Source organism: Manis javanica, chromosome 6, assembly GCF_040802235.1.
Source record: "Manis javanica isolate MJ-LG chromosome 6, MJ_LKY, whole genome shotgun sequence".
NCBI classification, from domain to species: domain Eukaryota; kingdom Metazoa; phylum Chordata; class Mammalia; order Pholidota; family Manidae; genus Manis; species Manis javanica.
The window spans coordinates 74,066,922-74,086,996 of NC_133161.1; the positions used below are offsets into that span (position 1 = coordinate 74,066,922).

Genomic DNA, 20,075 nt, shown 5'->3' on the forward strand with positions numbered 1-20,075 from the left:
CAGACCTTGCAGAAGATCCACACATCATGGAGGGACAGGCATTGAGTACACAGACTATACATCACTATTTGCTTCTGTGTGTCAGTGTAATTAGTAATATATCATCTTTCCCTTTCAAGATAAACTTACTTTCCTGCTCAGAGGAAACACAGGAACAAATCTAGTGGGAAGGACATAAGCTGGACAATAATATGTAGTCAATAAATGGCAAGAATTTAATTAAAAAATGAGAGATTCTGTCATGTTCTGCCGACAGTGTGTGAGTGCACACATGTCTTATGTGAAAGGTACTTCTTGGTTACCTAGCATACTAACGTAGAAATAGAGAATCTAGGATAGAAGTTTTGGGAGGCAGGTGATTGGCATCTGAAACATTTCTCCATTGAAAGCTTGGGTTCGACCACTCGTTAGAGCACAAGGCCAAGTCCCATTCCATGAGTGCACGGGTAGTGACAGGGCATCCTATTAAAACTCAGAAGCAAGGAGCTCTTGGGCTTGATTAAATCTTGTTGAAGGGTAAAGGGAAGAGTAAGGACAGATGAGATTAAAAAACAGGAGAGCATCTAGTGATCGTTTCTAGGCACACCTGGTCTGAGATTATGTATTATGTCATACTGAGACCCAGCAGATGAGGGCGCTATACTGTCGTCCTGAGGAGTGCAAAGACAAACATACATGAGGAGTGACAGCTAAGTGGGATCTCAAGTCATATTGTCACATCGTTGGCTGTGCTTGATTAAAGAGATTTCCTAGTGAGCTGAGTCCTTCTGAGAATAACAGCTTATTGGAGTTAATAATTATTTTCAGAGTTTACAATGAAATTATTTCAGAATGCCACCATGTCATATTATGTTATCAGTTAGAGAATACATTCTGGAAACGATTTACACTACTCTACAAAGCACTACAAAGTACTAGATCACAGTTTATAAAGCAATCAAATAGAAACAGAGGACTTCTCACAGTATGTGTGTAATATGCTTCAACAAATAATACTTTTAAAAGTCATATTTATTTTCGGTTTGAGGAAACAACTTTATTTTATAACACTGACATTTTAAGAAACAGTCTAAGAAATCCCAGCCTTTAAATATATAATATAAATATATACAGTAATAAATAAAATGTTAAGTGGATTTTAATTTCAGCAGTGTAAAATACAGAATAGTTCCATACCATTTTGACTTTGATTTTGTTCTAATATTTTGGTATGCTTTTTGTTAGAAATACATGACTAACAAACACTCTGATATACCATTAAGCTTTTTATTGAAAAAAATATTATTGCATTGAACTACAGTCCAAGTAATTTATTGAACAACTTAAAAAAGCTGCTTTGCGTGTACAATAGTGCAATTTACTTAGCCACAGTATAATAAAAAAAGACATTTGTACAGAGAATACAAAACAAAATTATTAGATTATGTATCATATTGCCGAACTATCAACCAGTTTAATTACAAAGTAAGTACTTCAAATAAAATCAAGGTGGGAATTTGTTTTAAACAGCTATAAAACCAATTTACATTATGAAGTATTTTATAATCTCTCACAAAGAGAAAGAACAGACAATTTGGCATGGTGGAAAGGAAGTCTTTCTTGAAGTTGATTGTTTCAATATGTGAATATGGTTTGAAAAACACTATTTTGAACAAAGATCAAGGTCTACAACTAAAAACTAGAGAGTATATTAAGAATACACACTCATTTGAACACACTTATTTTGTACATTTCCAATTTGCCTGATTTATGCTTCTGATGAGATGCTCTCACTATTTAAGAAAAATGGTGGGGTTTGAAAGAAGGCAGTGACTTTGGGAAGGGAATTAGGAAAGTGGATTAAGAGCGTCCATCTGATACAAAGCTGCGCAAAATGAAAGAAAAAAAATGACCAAACTTTGGCCAATCTCTCTAACATTGGCTTATTCTAAACCCTACCATTACAGCCACTGCCTCCATTTTAATAAAGCTTACTCCAAAGCAATACAACAATCACCTTCAAATGTCTACCTAATGGAAGAAGTGGATCACATTTCTGCTAGAATTAAATGGTAACCTTGGAAAATCCTCTAGAGCCAGGCTTATTGGCAAGAAAGAAGTCACATTTTAGTAGAAAATGCCCATTTTATCAAAGTAGTTTCAGTCCGAGACACAAAGTAAACCGTTTTCCTGACTGCTGTATGAAAAGGGTCACTAACTTGCTTTTCAATAACGTGTTTATTTTCCAATGATAGCTCTTCAGGAGTTCATTAAAGAATCAAAATTAAACCTCTTCAGGAGTCCTGCTAGGCCATAGAGAGGCACTAGGTCAATTTCACCCTTAGTGTGTTAGCTATGGGCACTAATGTGTGAGATTTGGGTTCTATAATTGTGATTTTGGAAAATTAGATCTCATATTTACATTTTTTTTTCTTCATAATGTTTAACCATTCTTCTGAAAACACATGGGGAAATTTTCAGGGGAGATTGAGAAATATGCTGCTGGTTTGAGATGCTCAGCCACGTTTTTCCACCAGCAAGGAAGCAGTGAAGTCTCCCATACAGCCTGAGGAGGGCATCTGGATATTTCATTCATATACATCTAAACCACAGGGTTAACCAGTGGTACCTTAGAGGGTAGAGCCATCTCCATATCACCAATTATTGTCACAAATGCTGGAAATGTGTGCTGTTTGGGGGATTGGTGTGAAAGTGTTATGGTAAAATTCAGAAGCTGTGCTGCTGTCATCATCAGGAACTTTGTAAGCAACAACTTCATGCATTAAAGAGACAACCAGGCCTGGCAATATGATCCTTCAATAGTTTTACTGATTAAGTATTCCATTTAATGGGAAAGCTTTATAGGATTAGTTTCTTTGAATGTATTCCTATACAGAGATAACAGAGAGATTCCATTAAGTCCTGGCAGAAACTGAGAAGAAGGAATTACTGTCAAATCGATTTTCTGTAAGTGAAATAGAAATTTCAGGGGATCCTTCTGTGAAATGTCTGTCTGAGGTGGGGAAAAACTCTGGGAACTGAGAACTTTCCAAATTACTCCCTATATTTCAATAATTTCTCATATTTTATAGTTACAACGCACAGAAATGTTAATGCACAGAGTACACTGAAGTATAGTTTTTAAATCTCGTTGTAATTTTTCTTGCTGAATTTGGTAGGGAATGATTAAGAAGATGAACTTTCCTAAATTTCCAGTTCTTCATACAAAGCACTATTTTGTGTAACTATACCCTGCTTCCAGGGAGGCTATCTGATAGTGGACTAGTTCTTTATCTCTAAGAAAAATGTATAGATTGTGTCTGTGTGCATGTGTGTGTAAGGATCTCACAGCCTTAGAACATTTTTAGTTTTTAATTGACTATTAAAAGTTTAAGACAGATACAAAAACATACCTCAATGAGCTAAGTGTGGAAGAGTAATTTCATAAAGAAAATTACTAAATGAATATCAAACAATGGGCATAAAAGAGTTTAATGCTGAAAATCAACTGTCAATTATGTAAATGGAAGGAAACAGGCACTGAAACTATAATCAATCACAGTGGCAATTTTTAAAAAGATCTATTTCAGAATTCAGTATGTATTTAGAATTCTATTTTATTTTTTTTCAGAGTATGTTTCACTTAAGTAACATAAAAAATAAGTGTTTGAGCTCACACTCACGAATTTTGGGAGAGGATGGCTCAGAATGTCCTCCACAGAAGGAAAGGAATTCTGAGTATTATCAGAAAAAAAAAGTTAATCCAAAACTAAACCCTATAAACCAAATCATCTGAAATTTGGAAATTATCCTAGAGAATAATTAGATATGTTATTGATCACAAGTAGAATACTAATAAAACTGTTCTGAAAATCTCTTAAGATTTTTTGCTCTAATGTCCAACTGTTCTTGCATATTTCAGTGATGAAGACTTTATACAAACAACTCAATCTGTCAAAGTCTTCTGCATGTTGAGTCAAATCTACAGATTTCTTTCAAGTGTCTACCCTCTCTGCCCTAAAGAGAATAGATATGATCTCCCACAGTAGACAGTGCCATACTAGTATGCAGACATTTAAAGTTAGAAAGTTATTCCCATTTTTTTCTTTCCTCGCTCAGCAAGTGTTCTTTTCTTCGAAAAACATGTAGTTTATTTTTCACATGGTACTTAACAGAGTCTATTCTACAGAGCATTAGTTCTATAAGGTGGTCCATGGGAAGAAAATGTTTGTCATAATTACTTTTGGAAATTCAGTACATTCTATCCTCTTTCCTGGAAATGTCTGGTAAATATAGTTTGTCAAGTGTTCTTGATTTTTGCTGAAGTAATGAAATGAACCTATTTAACCCAACACTGCCTGGGTATTTGAAAATGGAACTTTTCAGTTAATTTTTCTAATTTTGGTTAATTTGTCTAATTTTCTCCAAGTTGTAAAAGAAATCGTTTTTCCAGTTCTGTGTAATTCCTTCTCTATAACCTAATAGTTCATTACTTTTCATCAGCTTCTTTACATCATTAGGTCATATGAATTTGTAATCTACTAAACTCATTTTATTGATGAACTGGGACTAGGCTCTATCTCTCCATCAATCTATGTGCACAAAATATTTTAAGTTAAAAATAAGTGTAAGATTTGGCATTTATTCATACTAAATTTTGCCTTTCAAATTTTGCCCCATTTTTATGCTTTTTGGATTTTTTGCACGTTGTATTTTGCTCATCACTATATTTGCTAATCCTCTTGGGTTTTGGTATTCCTCCAGTTGATAGACATGTCTTTTATGACATTTTCCTTGTCTTATGAAAGGTTGGCTGTAATAGGGTACAACACAAAGTCTCATAACCATTCTCTACAACCTTCCCTCCAATTTGAAATTACTTAGTCCAGGTTTCAATACTCTTTAGGCATAGTTGTTTAACAAGCTATAAAAACACATTCACCACGGAGTGCTGACTATTATCCATAGGATATTTATGAGAATCATAAAATGACTCTATAAAATTTCCCAGGTATTTTACTACCTTTTGCCCCAGTCTCTCCACCGCAATGTCTCTGGTCAGGTAATGAGCACTATCTAACCAAAGGGAACAGTTGATTGTCCATCTTGTTCTTACCTGACACAGCAACATGTGACAGAGGTTATCGCCCCCACTTTGGACCACTTTCTTGCCTTACAAGGCACACACTGTGCTGATTTTTCCCTCTGTAACTCGAAAGTTCATCATGGGTCTCATTTCTTGATTTCTTCCCTGGTGTCTACTTTTAGAGTCATCTGGGGCTCAGTCTGAAACTTTTAGCTACCCCCTGACGATACTATCCAGGCTAAGAACTTTATATGCTTTCTATACATTGCTGATTCCCCCAAATGTATGTCCTTTTCACACCTCTACTCAAACTTCAGACTCGTATTTCCAACTTGTTCAACTCAGTATCCCCACTTCACTGTTTAATAGGCATCTCAAACAGAATACTTAAACTGATCATCCTCCTCTCCTGTGCCTCCCACACTGCTCCCCACTTCAGTTAAAAGTAAATTCAGCCTTCCAGTTACTTGTGCAAAAACCATTGTGTCATCTCTGATTCCTTGTACCTTACATTCAAGAAAGCACATTTTCTCAGCCCTGCCGCGTCCCAGCTCGGCCACTAGATGGTCACTGGGCAAGCCACTGCATTTTTTGTCTGAAACAGTCTGCTAGCTGGCCTTCCTATTCTTACCTATACCCCTAGAGATTGTTCACAGTGCAATCACTGCACGACCCTGGTAAAATCTAAGACGAATCATGCTCCTCCTCTGCCAAATTATCCAATAGTTTCTCATCTCACAATAAAAGCCAGTTGTTAGAATAGTCAACAGGAGCCTACATGATCTTGCTTCACTGTTACTTCTCTGGCCTTACCTCATATTTCTCCCCCTGATGCCTTCTTTCCCAGTAGTCTTGGGCTAATTTTTGAGCATGGCAAGCACACCCAACAGATTGGTGAAACCTGCTCTTCTCTTAGCCTAGAATGCTCACTCCCTCACTGATTTCAGGTCTTTGCCAAAACGCCACTTGTGTAGTGAAGTACAAAATTGTATTTGAATCATAACCTCCTTCCACACCCCTTTTGTTGCCCTGTTATTTTCCTCAGTAGTGTTTCTTATCATCTGACATGGTATGTATTTCACTTTTCTGTCCTCATTTTTGTCTGCATGACTCAACTAGAATTAAATTATAGTGTGGCATTATTTTTGTTACTTTTGATCATTATTATATTTCTGGAAGTTAGATTACTGCCTAGCATATATCCCTTAACAAATATTTGTTGAATGAGAATGAAAATAAAGTATATAAATGAGAAATAAAATACTTTTATTTTTGTACTATTTGTTTTCAAAGTACCTGCTATAGTTACCAGGTACTTCTTTTCATTAACCTTTCTCCTTAAAATTTTATTTATAAATATACTAACTTTTGAATCAGTAATATTTCCATTTAATACTTCTCCTTTTATTAAAGTAGAGATGTTTATTCAAATTTCTGTTCTGCTTGTTTTCTCAAGGACAATTGATGTCATTAGGCCCTCTTTAGGCAAATCTAATACTCTGTGGTACAGTTCTTCTAAACACAGGGATTCAAATTTACTTGAAGTGGCCTGGAAATAATTTTCTTTGTATGTTCCAAATTTCTTATCTATATTGGTTCTACAATTTCCACTTTGAAAAACTTCGCTCTTAGGGAAAACAAGATGAAATCAGATATAAGTAACACTGCCTTTCCTTTTCTTTTTTCATTAGATCTGCCCCTAGCAGTAAGCAGGAAACAGAAGCAAGAGATTTTCTTTTGATTTTCCCAATAAATGGGCTATTAAAAAAACATTCACCTATTTTCTTTTCATTTTGATCCATGGCTACTGTGCTATTGTTTATGCATGGATAAATGGCACTTTAATTACTCTGAATGTTTTCCTGCTTCAGTTTATATTGGACTGTTCAAACGGCTACATTTTTCCTTCTTATTGGACTCTTTTATAATTGTAGCTTTCTTCTGCTGCTGCTAACTTTTACAATTTCTCACCCTGCAGTACAAACTGCTATTTACTTAAAATGGTGAAGTCTGCTTTCTCATAGTCCAAAATAGTATATCCAGTGAGCATTTCATCACTGATAATACAAGACAGTCATTTCCACATCATCTACTCTCGTCAATCAAAATTAACTGTCCAGTAGAGGTTCTCTGGTCAAACCTTTTGAGAGATTAAATTGCCACAAAGACAATTATAAAAATTAGTTAGGTGCTTTCTTTTTCATAATGGAGCTTTTAGTGAGTGTCCATAATTACTGTATCATGGACCTTGGTCAACTCTGTAATCTGTTTTAGGAAACAGACATCTGTATTACTTTTTTTAATCTTCTGGGCGATTTGTCATTTATTTTTTATAAGAAATATCCTCTTTATTTCACTTCTTTTGACTTACTCGATGTGTATACATGTTTTTTATAATGCCTTCTATGGAGCTCCATGCAAGTATACAGTTTCTTGCTATTTGAAGCCTTTCCTCCATTTCTCTGTTACTGTTAGATGACCTAGACATTCTCACTGCCTATTCCACACGTTTCTGGTGATACATAGGAAACAACATCTTTTCTTTATATTAAAATTTCAAATTCACTTTATCTCCATTCTCTCTGCCTCTGTCTTTCTCTCCCACCAGAATCAAAGATACCCTTTTTTACTGTTTTCCAAATGTAAAGAATTTAATCTTTCAATTGCATTTTCTTCATCTGACAATATTGATTCAAAATACAGCTATTAAGATTAAATGAAACAATGTGGGCCAGGTGCTTAATCTGTCTCTCTACCTGACACATAATAGGCCTTCCATAAGTACAGCTCTCTTTCCTGTGAAGCCAGGGCCGAGTAAGATATCCACCTCATTTTCTAATGATAGAGAAGTTCACATAATCATACACACAGCAGTGGATGGCTGATTACCTCCATTTCTGTTTAGTGTGATTTTCTCTGAAACTAATGTTTGTGAAGAATATGCAGTCATACAAATTTTATTTCATTTAAAAAATATAGAGCATTAATCCTAACTGGAAGTCCACTCAGAATATTACTGTAAGAAATGTGGATTCTGTGAGCTGGAAAACATTTTGAATGAATGTTTAAAATCATTTGCAAAATTCCATGAGTGATGATTTTATTCATCACTCACTGTTTTATTAATATCTAGTATATTGAATAAAACACACCAAATAATTTATAAGATTTTCTCAATGAATATCATGTAAAAATTCTGAATTTCCAAAACTTTACCTTTCCACTTACTCATATATTGGCTGAACACAGTAAGATTTCTGTGTAGAAGAATAAAGAAAACTTAGGATTTCAGTTCTTGTAATATTCGAAAGATTGATGAATATATTCAAAATGTTGAGTGTATTTCATTTTGTATTACCAAATGCTAAAGATGGTTTATATGTTTTCTTATACAAAAATTAAACATTCTTAATTTTAGATATGGTTGCTTCTTACAATTACAGACTTCTCAACATAAATGTGTGTGAAATGATGATAACCCGATTTTTCACAAAAACTCATCAAAACAATCTGTGTAAAGATTGTTTTTCACTGAAGAGTAGTTTTCAACTTGAATTAATCAGAAAATTTCTTGCCATCTCTTATATCCTATGAAAATATAGGGTATATTGATGGAAACAGATTACATTGATTGAAAGCTTAGTCAATAGTTACCCATAGGAATTACTTCCAATAATTAGTTCATTTCACTGTTATCATCCGATGAATAAAATCAAATGTGCATTCATTCACTCAACAAATACCTGAAACATACAGTATTACGTTCCATTTGATTTTCTCTGTAATATTAATGACCAGCTTGCATATTTTATATCATTTATGATGTTATAAATTATAACATTATATGAGAACTCATCCCAAACAGACCTTTAACACTTCTCCCTTTACTTTTCCATAAAATTATTTATAATTTGCTTTATTATTTATGCAAATTAAAAGAAATTCTTGAAATGCTCCTATTTCAATATTGGCAATTCAGTTCATAATTATATATCACATTTTGACCTGGCACCAACATTTAAAATCTTGTAACAATCAAATAGACCACTTTAAATACATCATTTTGTAGGTAGTGACAATTTGTTTTACTATCCACAAGAGGGGCATTAACACCTGTTAGTTCAACTGTGCTGATACATTTAAGGCCTCTTTCACTCCATTTAATTGTTGCATCTGACTGGAGCAAGTATGGTGGCAAAGATCTTGACCTTGAAACACTGGCTGGATTAAAGGATTCAAGTGGATGATAGAAGCTGTGGCTGGGTTTAAGTGAGGACCAAACAATGTGGGAATAAAAGCTGCAGGGGGCAGGGGCTGAAGTGTTATGTGAGGTGAGTGTAAGGGGGCGGTTGTCACTAAATGCAGGGGGTGACCTGCTAAGAAAGTGGGGTGTGCAGGGATGATGGCTGGAGTCAGAGGTGAAAATGTGAATGGAGTAAAATGTGGCTGAGAAAGAGGATGTAGATGAGCTACAGGGAGGTGGCTACTGTGTGAATTTATGGATGCAGAAACAGCAAAATGCTGCAGGAATGTGTGGCGGATGGTGGTGATAGAAGTGTGCTGGTGACCCGGGACCGTCTGTACAGCTGAGGCCGGAGAGAAGGCAGTGGGCCCTGCAGGGGGCAAAACCCGAAGATGCTTTGACAGGAGCTGTTTCTGCATATGCTGCTGAGCTTGTAGCTGTAGGAGCTTATATTTATCTATTTCATCAGGAGAAAATGTTATTGGCTGTTGAGTTAAAGGGGGAGAGACAGATTTAGGACACAGTTCTAATTCATCTTCCACTGGGTCATGTTTCTGCATAGCTCTGTCATAGTAAGAGTGGATATTTCCCTCTACATGATGCCTGTGCATGCTTACATCCTGTAAGGCTAGATCTATGTGGTCCTCTTTGGTCTCTGTAGAATCAGTAACACCAGGGTATCTATTAGATGGAAGAGCACCGGGGAGATCATCTGATACTGGGTCACAGTTTTGAATAAAATGTTGAACTTCACTAATGAAAGGTTTTACTTGTTTTTTTCCTGGGTTCTTTTTTGTGTTTGGTGACTGAGACTCTGTTACTACATGAATTATACCTTTAGCAAGATGGTTATCACAATCAGGATCTACTAAAACAGTAAAATTATTTGTCTGTGAACTTTTGACTCCGTCTTTCTCAGGAGTTCTTTGAACTGCACTGCCTTTATCATTTCTTGTTTTATTTGTGTTCTGCATTTTTTCTGACAAAGGCAATGCTGGTCTGTTGCAGCCCAGTGGGGCAAACTGAATTGTGCTCTGAATTTGTGAATGAGTCTCTGAGTCATCTCTACAACTGCCTGAAGAGACCTCAAGATTAGCTGATTGTTCCTGACACCTCTTGGCTTGTACTCTTTCTAAGAGGCTTTTGGCTGTCAGGGGGGTCTTCTCTCCTTCTGCCATATTCACCTCTGTGGTTTCTGAAGGGATGCTGGAACCATTGCTCAGCAGGCAGCTGATATTCCCAGAGTTATGCTGCCTGGATTTTACTTTGCCCAGATCACTAATTTGAGGGCTGTCCAAACACTCTTGATTTCTTTCATTTTTATTTAAATAATAAATTCGCTCTCTTGAGTAAAAGCCCAACCTACTGTGCTGAGGTCCCTGGTGATTAGGTGTTTTACTGTTCCCAGCATAGGACACTTGTGAGCTAGAATCACACTGCACGATTCTCCTGGTTTTCAGCCCTGAAAGTTGTTGATTTTTGCCCAGTTGATATTTTTCTCTGCAGTGGCCATATCTATGTTTTGAGTGCTTTTTATTTTTGAATGACTCCCATACTTGGCAGTTCTCATCTCTCTGTGTATCAGACGGCAGGCAGCTGTTCTTTGCTATCTCCCCAGACAAGCAGAGGCAGCTGCATTTTCGGCGTTTCCCTTTGTGCCCTTCATCTGAATTGCACTCTCTTCTACAGAAGTAGAGCAAATTACCTCCGCCATCTGAACTGGACCTATAAGCGGAACAAGTACTTCTTAAGCTGGACAGACTGCCAGGAGATGTGTCTGAAGGGCTAGAACTTCTATTCAGGGACAACTTTGGAGAACTCCTTTTGTAACTTCGGTTTCTACATGCAGAAGCGCTGCTGGTCATGCCGATGTGGTTACTATTCAAGATTACATGAAAGTCCTTCTCATGATCTCGGTGACCTCTTACTGTGAAAGGCCTAGAATTCCAGGTGAAGTGATTTCCATCTTCAAAATCCGAATGAGGGCTGCAAGGAATCAGTTTATGCTTTTTAGTCCTGGAGATGTAAGGAGAAAAATACAGGTCCTCATTTGCATCATTTAGAATGACCGTACGGCAATTTTGCTGATGGGTCCTTGAAGGGTTCTTAAATTCATTACCACTATTATTATTGTTTCCTACCCAATTCTTTAGAGAGAAATCAAGGTAAGCAGGCACTTCAGGATTTTTCCTTTCCAAATCACTTGCACTGAAATTATGTCGACTTGTATTTGGCTCAGAATCATTGTAGCCCAAATTATATTTCCTCTGGAAATTACCCCAATCTGGATTAGCTTTCATTATCTTTGGTTTCAGAGATAGAGTATCATCTTTGATCAATTTTTGTTGGTCTTTGATTAAACCTGAGACTTTGCTCTCTTTCGTAGTCTTCATTTCTGAGGGCTCCTTAATCGATTCTGTTTTTAAGTCCTCTGGATCACAGCCATCCTTTGCATTCCGAGAAAGTTTAAAATCAAAATATAATGGGTTACAGCCGTAAGAGATGGAGGGCTCTGTTTTTGTGAAGAGCAGAAGTTCTGTAGGCCATTGGAGAGTGGTGTGGCCATCCTTGCCCTGCACATGGAGGAAAGGCAATGGTTTGGGCTTTGCATCATGGGAATATGTTTCTCTTACAAGTCTTTGCTTGTTTTTGCTCACTTTTTCTGTTTCAACCAAAGATTTTTCTTTTTTTTCCATACTGGAGTTGTGATTCAGATGCATTGTACTGTATAGTTTACTTGGCTTTAGTGATGGAAACGCATCCAGACACTCAAATATCCTGGCATCACTGTGCTTGTAAATGTTTGGTGGGCTGGAGGGAGCATTCGCTTGGTTTAAGCGATTAACGCAGTGTTCTGAAATGTTCTTCAATGTATTTCTAGTTTCTTTTTCTCTACTGGAAGGAGTAAAATCTACATTTGAAAGATGAATGTTAGATTTAGAGAATGAAGCATGAATGCCAATAGAATCTTCTAGTGTCTCATCAACAGAGTCATTTTTATCTTGCATAACTTGAGAGCTTATGGAGAAAGTATTGTGTAAAACACTTTCCACATGGCTTGGTGGGATGTTTTTATCTCTTTCCTTAGTGAGGTGTGTAGCCTCATTTGCTAACCTGCGGCACTTGCATTTCTCCACAGTTTGTTTTGTCTTACAGATGGGTGACTTGTTACAATCATAGGTTTCCTCTGTGTTCTCACTGAAAACTGATGCTGAAGATTCTAGCTTGAGATGCACTTTCTTGGAAAAAGAAAATGATACACCTGTCCTGTGATTTGTATTGCCGAGATCAGAAGATGTCTGTGATACCCGATTTCCAAACAAATAATGCCTGTCCATTTGTAACTGGTGTCGATTTGGCATGGTGGACCTCTGTTTATCAGAAATGCTTCTGGAGAGGTTCTTTCCTTTAAGGAGAAGAGCACTCTTCGTGCATGATACCTTTCTGCCATTCTTAACTGGGAAAATTCCTTGTTGGAGTTGCTTTTCTATGGCTATCCTGGGGGCTTTGTATGCTGGTCCATTTCCAGAAATGCTGTAAATACAACAAATATTTCAATAATTAAGACATTAGATTTGAAGTTTCATCTACTGTGAACATTTCATAGTGTTTCTATGATGGGTTATGCTACTATTTATGAACTATGTCTACTGTAATTCAACCATTTCATTGTGCTTATATAATTCAGTTTATCTGTGTTTCCCAGCAGTTATTTCTAAAATTTATCATTTAAGTGTGTTCTTTTGAAATTAGCAAAAAGAAATAGCAGGTGAACATATTAAGCTAGTGCTGCAAAACAAAACAAAGTATTGTATTTACATTGCAATATATATACCCCAGAACCTACCAATTGTTTGGAATATACATTTAACATTTTTTGACAAAGAGTTTTTCAATCAGTGCTTTCACATAAAATAAGAAATTAAATAGAATTAAAAGTCACTTCCAAAGTATACAAATATATCACTAATGTTTTTTGTGTGTAAAAAATTTTTCTTTCCTTAGTTTTAATATTCCTTCATGTTTGCTTCTTTTTGAAAAAGGGTGGTTAGTTTTTCATGACTTGTCGATATCCTAATTATAATAAATGCATAATAAAGTAACACACACAAGCCATCTCAGTGTCTTGAATCATTTCAAAATTCTTTCTTTTGTTCCTTACTCACTGAGATACTTTTTTTCTACCTTGTGTGTATATATAGTTTTATCTTTTAACAGTTTTTTAAAGATTGTTCTTTTTACTGAGCTTAATTAGTATTTCAGTCAGAAAAAATGAAAACAGAATACATATGAGATGAAAATATAGATTAAAATTGTCTCTTTAATGTTTCACCTATAAAACCTCTTTCAGGCCTTACTGGGGGGAAGACAATACAAATCATGCCATTTATCTGTTTATGTTGAGCTGGCTTTCTTTTACTTTTCCCATGTGCTTACATGTGTTTGCTGTTTTCTAGCTTCGATTTTTAATCATTTTTTATTCAGTCATTTGTCACTTAAGTATATAATACTAAAGTAACTGATATCTTTGCCACATGCAGCATAAATTCTAATGGAGTAGAGTGCTTTCTGAGCCCTTGATCTGAGAAATTCTTTGTTGTTGTCTTTATGACTATTTGGCCAATTAGCATAGAATTCTGAAGTTCTTTTGTCCACCAAACTTATGTACTTTGCTTCGTTGTCTTTACATGTTTAATATTGCACATATCTAACTAGCCTCTTTTCCACTTATGAAATGAATCTGCGCATTGGTATGATTTTGTAATTTTTATTTTTATCTATATTTTTATTATATTCATATTTTTATTTATATTTTCTATATTATATATAATATATAACATACTAAATTATATATATATATTTTTTTTTTTTTTTTAAACCAGACCATACTTACACATTGATTTCTTTCTTCTGGTTAATTTTTGCTAGGTTTTCTTCACACTTTCAATTTAACTTTCTTCAACTCACTCAGAAACATTTTCTTCTCTGATTTCTCTGATTATTATTTCTTCCCAATCCTAGCATTTTGTCCTGGAATTTATATGTTAAACTTATTGGCTCTCCTGATTATTTCCTTTAGGTCTTATTATTTATCTCAATATTCTATAATCTTCATTTTCTCTAATCCAGAAAGAATTTGCTTTTAATTTTTTTATGAATTCAGTTTTTTGCACTGTCCAATTGGTTTGCTATGCCCATATGGATTTTAACTTTCAGACAATAATTTTAGCCACCGTTCAGTCTTTAATAATTTCATATTGTCCCCTCTTCATAAACTAACATATGTAGTTTAAGAATTATTGTGTTCCCCTTACTCTTGTGAGAACTAAATTTAGAAATTTTCTAAAAGTATATTCTGTTCTGTCAGTAACTGTTTCATAATGAAAACTCTCCTCTTATTCATCACATTAGTCTCCTTTTTTGAATCATTTTTAATATTCTTTAGAGAGGGTGTTAGGCATATTTAATATGAAGAATGGCAGGAACTCTCTAAGACAGTGTATGGTGACTAAACATTTCCTTCAAACATAATGGAAAATAAGAAATATAGCGGTTTACTATAAATTTTAGTCTTTTAAAGTGCCTGCAGTCTGGAGAATAGAAGGATGAGGTCCAGAAACATCTGCATTGCTGTATTTTGCCTCAGTGCCAAAGATTCTTTTCCATATTTGTAGCCACACTTCAAATGAAATAGCTATACTTCTGTATTAAGTTACCTTCTCTGGGCATTTCAATCAATCTGTGCTAAACTTAGCAGAAATTATTCCAAAAGCCTGGTGTATGGATATTACCATTCTACCCCTCTTGATTCCATTATGAGGCAGATTTTTACTATTCTTATGTTCAATATTTTTTCCTTAATATGCTTGTTATCTCGGCATTGTTTTGTGTATATTCCTGCTTTGATTTATGTAAGCCTAAATATTATTTTACTGTATTGCTGTTTTATTTTACCATTTATCTCTGAATGTTCCTTCTACATTCTTTTAGATATTTCCTATCATTTTTATTTTATATTTTGCTCTTCTTGTCCTCAATTCTTGTTCTCACTTTACAATCTAATCTGCATTTACAATTATATTTTTTCAAAAGTTTTAACATTTTACCCTCATTATTAATCTTTTATACATGTTATTTTCATGCTTTAAACTTTTTATCTCATTACTTTATGACCTGATTTTGAACCTAATTTATTTTTACAATTTTGGTAAATTCTAATTTTCTTTGTAGTTTTAAATTCTATTATTTTAATACAAGTTTATACCTTATAACGTAAAGGTTTAATTTTTATAGTTGTATCCTCATTTATGATGTCACTACTTCCTCTGTAACTTTTTTTAGTTCCTTTCTGTATATTTCTACCTAATTATTTTTATTCATAATAAAATTGTGACTATACAGGTAACCCTTTAATGCTTATTAATGGACTTGTTCCTTACAATAGTTGTCCAAAAATTCTAATTCTTGGCAACTGAACATATGCACAATTTAATTCTCTTCTGTGCAAAAGTATACTTTCCAAACAGAAAACCAAACATGTCAAAACATTTTTTAAGTGATATAATTCCCTAATGTTCCACATATATAGCTCTTATATGAGGAACGTCATATGTTCAGAGTCAATGGTCCTACAATTTTTGAAATTTGGAAAAATATCCAGATCAAGATGCACCATACTTGACTTACATATAGTAGAAGTTTACAGATGGACTCCCTGAACCCCTCACAATAACTGATCTTGCTGAGGACCAAGGTTGGTTTGAGCTACCCCAGGAGTGGTCAAAGTTGATTGCCCTTTATAAGGTCTGATAACAGTTTTCTGCCATCATTTGTTTAATCAGTCTGATGCAAATATTCTTAGTACTAGTAATTCACCTCTTTTCTCCATTGGTCATAGAAGAATCTTCTTGTTATATGCATCATCCTACTCAGAAGCCCTCATTATGAGAATAAAGGACAAAGAAATGTTGTCCAATAACAGGGTAATACAGATGCTTTTTTCTGTTTCATGTTATTTCTTATTTTCATTTGTCAATTCACCTGCTAAAATGAAAATACTTATAATTCTATTAAGTAACTTCCCTTAGGTCATGAGACTGCTTAAGCAGAGAACTGTCTGGAGGGCAGATGGTGGGTAGTAAAAATGAATGAAATCATTTTCACAGTTCCAAGTTCTGTATCTGGAAAACAGAACACCTATCATTTTCCCAACAACAGGGATAGGTTAGAACCTACAGACCCAGTCACTTTTTAAACGATGTGCTTAGTTTTTGTTTGCTTAGTTAATATGATTTCCGGAGGGACAACTTGACTCTGATAGTGTGGATCTTTACATTTTTTTAAATTGGGAAGACATTTAATGGGTTGCTCTACAAACCTTGAATCTTTAAACCAAACATCACACCATTATCATCAAGACTTCTCTGATCCTTTGCCTGTTTCTCCTGAAGGAAGATAGGGAACGAGTGAGGAGGAATGCAGAAGTGTGGCAACTTTCATAACAAAGAACCAAAGTTATGTTTAGTAAGATTACTCAGATTTTCTGTTGCGTTATCTTACAGGATCTGTCTGAAGAGTAACTCACTATGGTGAGGTTTGCCCTATTTTGTATAATCTGATTTATTTCACCTCATAGTGCACGAGCATATTAACCATTAGACTTTTCCTTTTAAGTCCTGCTTTGACAGGACTGTCTGATATCTTACTGACATGTGTTCTAATAACATATTACAAGATTCTTGTGCTGGCAGGTAAAAAGCTCAGTACAAATGTGTTCCTGTTTCTATGATTGTACGGGACCTCAGAACATGCATTTTGTATTAATCTCACCTCTGGCTGCATGTTTTTTCAACCTTTATTTTTTTTCTTTATACCAATTTCTCACTAATTTTCAACATGATTATTTTTATGCATTTTCATATGTTAAATTATTCTAAGATAGTGGTACAAATACATGAATGTATACAAGCTGAATACTAACTAGGATTTTACTCATAATTGAACCTAAAAAATACATATTTTCCTAGAATAAAATTTGAGGTCTAACATTTTATGGTCCTATAATTGAGTCATTCTTTCCAAAGTTTACTGTATAGTCTTTCTCATTTAAACAACAGGGGTTTAAAATCTGGCATAGAGCTATAAATTTCACAATTCACCAGGTTGCTGTCAACTACATTAATTAGCTACATTAGTGTTCTACATTATGATTCATATGAACACAAATCACAATCTGCAAATGTAATTGAGTTCCAGGTAACCATCTCCTCAATTTGAAACATTTAGCAGTTTCAAGCTTGTGCAAAATTGCTGTTTTCAGCTACAGGAATGTATTAGTGTAATGCTTGTTATAATTATCAGTTTAAATGGCACTGCGCAGTAAATTTAACTGCATTAATTACATCTTGTTTGGTATCCAGACAATGATAGTGTCATTTATTCTAGCTTCAGGTGTGTACAGGGGACTATAGAAAAGATTGAATTCTTCCCAGAAAAGATGCATTCTTATTTATGGTTTTAAAATTATTATTACAAAACTTAACAATAATTATTAAAAAGCTATACAGGTCCATTTAAATCGGCTTTAAGGAATAAATGTTATTTATTCTATCTAATAGTATATTAGAATCATTCTTATTTCATTAAAGAGCACATTAAAGTAACAATGTTGGGAAGGAAAAAAAATTGGATGCCAAAGTAATTTATGAACCTTTAACTATTAGAAACATTTGTCCTCAGATATATGTTGGCTAGTTATAATTTGTTTACATTGTTATAGTGAACAAAGTAAGCTTATGGCTGAAATTTCCCCAGAGGCTGACAAGTTTTGACCCCCCCAGAACACCTCTAATTCTTACCATTCAGACTGTTGCCTTAACTCAGCCAGTTGGTGCAGTCGTTTAAGAGCTTTTTCTTGTTTCTTTTCATCTTTCCATGACTTGGAAGCTACGTTCCGAGCAAATTCCCGTTGCTTTAATTCTTTCAGTCTCTGTGGACAAAGAAGAAAAACAGAAAGAATACTATAAATAAGTAACATATTCTTTTCCATCCACAAGGCTCCTTGTTCGTTTGTTGAGTGCAGAGGTGACTTTCTGGATATGGAAAGTAAAAGCACCTGCTCCAATGATATTATTTTCTGCTCCAGTATAAATTTAGTCATCAACTGGGTAATTCATCAAAGTTGTCATAATCACTACAGAAATGCTCTGCAAAGCTGGCACCCCCCCCCACCGTCCTTGTGGGGACCACCCTAACTTCCTAACTGCTATCATCTGCATGCCTGTGAAAGTAGTAACGATGTGCGGTATATGAATCGGTAGACAGGGTGAAGACGTTATAGGATGTGTTCTACCCACTGCTTTACTTTTTTCACATCTAAAACACACTTATTCTTATTCATGAAAATTGATATTATTAAATACACTGGGTGAAATGAGCTTACTTCAGTAAACAGCATCTGTTATTGTGGAAGATTTAGTTCAAAGCTCCAAATGTGATTCTTCACTTACTTTTTTCTGATGGATATATTCATCCAATGCAGATTTGTATATTATATCCAGCAGGACAATAATGGGTCAAGTGTTTAAAGTCAGGGTAAAGGTTTGGCCTTGCTTGATTTAAATTAACCTACCACTTCTTCCAGTTAATCTTTTCTCTAAAATAATTGGCTTACATGCAAATTGGATGCTACCCAATTACCTGTTTAGATTTCTACTTCAGAATCTGCCACTAAGTACACCTAATAATATTGAACAAACTAAAAAATGGCTACAATCCAATGAGCATCTTAAAGTTTGGGGCTTAATCCTGAGTTGAGAGTATATTTGAAGATTAGCCTCTCTTAACCCACACAAACTGGTTTTAAACTGCTTGAAATCTATATCCATTTAATTTGTTTTCATTTCCAAAATCAAGTACTAAAAATGTTTCCCAGACCTGGCAAAAACCATACAGCTATCAAGTGAGGTAATAGCACTATAATAGACTATTTTCCACCCATAGAGCAAGGGCCAAGACCTTTGATGATCACTGGCTTCATCAAGGTGGTGGCCAGATAACCGCACCTGGGCTAAGTATCTGATGAAGAAGGCAGACCATCCTTTCAAAGAGAGAATATTCTGAGCATAAAGAACAAGAGTTTTGCAGATCTAGAAACAGCTACAGGGAGAAGAGTGGAGTCTATCAGAATTCAATTTTTGACAAACATTTCAAAGCCTTTTAAAAAATTGTAAATTTCAAGAAATAAAGTTATGGCCCCTGTGTTAACAGAATAAAAAAAAAGGATCAACAGTCCTCTAGGGCTGATAAACAGCAGAGGCTTAAAGCCTTAAAATCTCCATTTCTATGTATCTTCCTACTTATACTTACTCAACCCCTATACATAATAATCTAGTTCTTGTGAACAGATACTTTTATAAGATAGTGTTGAGTTTCTTAACAGGAGTGGAAACAAGATGCTTTGGAAGCACATGGGAAAAGTTAAGAAAGGCTGGCAAATGGGAGTGGTCTGTGATGAGGAAGTCAGCAAAGTTAAAATGCTTTTGAGGAACCGGAAGAAAAGAGTTTGTTTACAGACTCTAGCCACAGATTTGGCTTAGCCAATGCTGAGTGCTCAAGACAGCACAGAGAAAAATCTCCAGTGATCTGTGGAGGGATCTCCACACGTTTTCAACAGACTAGCAGTGCAGGTGTGTGAGGGAACTACTCTAACTCAAGAGCCACTTGAAAGTATCAAAGGCAACCATGACGAGCATTCATACAGGATCC

At 35.0% G+C, this 20,075-nt stretch overlaps 1 protein-coding gene across 1 annotated transcript in view; it reads right to left on the reverse strand.

The window, feature by feature from the left end:
* Positions 1-1,075: 1,075 nt before the first annotated feature.
* The window catches only part of ZNF804B (zinc finger protein 804B), a 541,824-nt gene continuing 522,824 nt past the window's right edge, over positions 1,076-20,075 (reverse strand). The window contains exons 3-4 of the mRNA XM_036990648.2: positions 18,167-18,297; positions 1,076-12,842 (exon numbers count right to left, since the gene is read on the reverse strand). Of these exons, the coding sequence (XP_036846543.2) occupies positions 9,182-12,842; positions 18,167-18,297 (3,792 nt within the window). The 3' untranslated portion in view covers positions 1,076-9,181. The remainder of the gene's footprint in view (positions 12,843-18,166; positions 18,298-20,075) is intronic.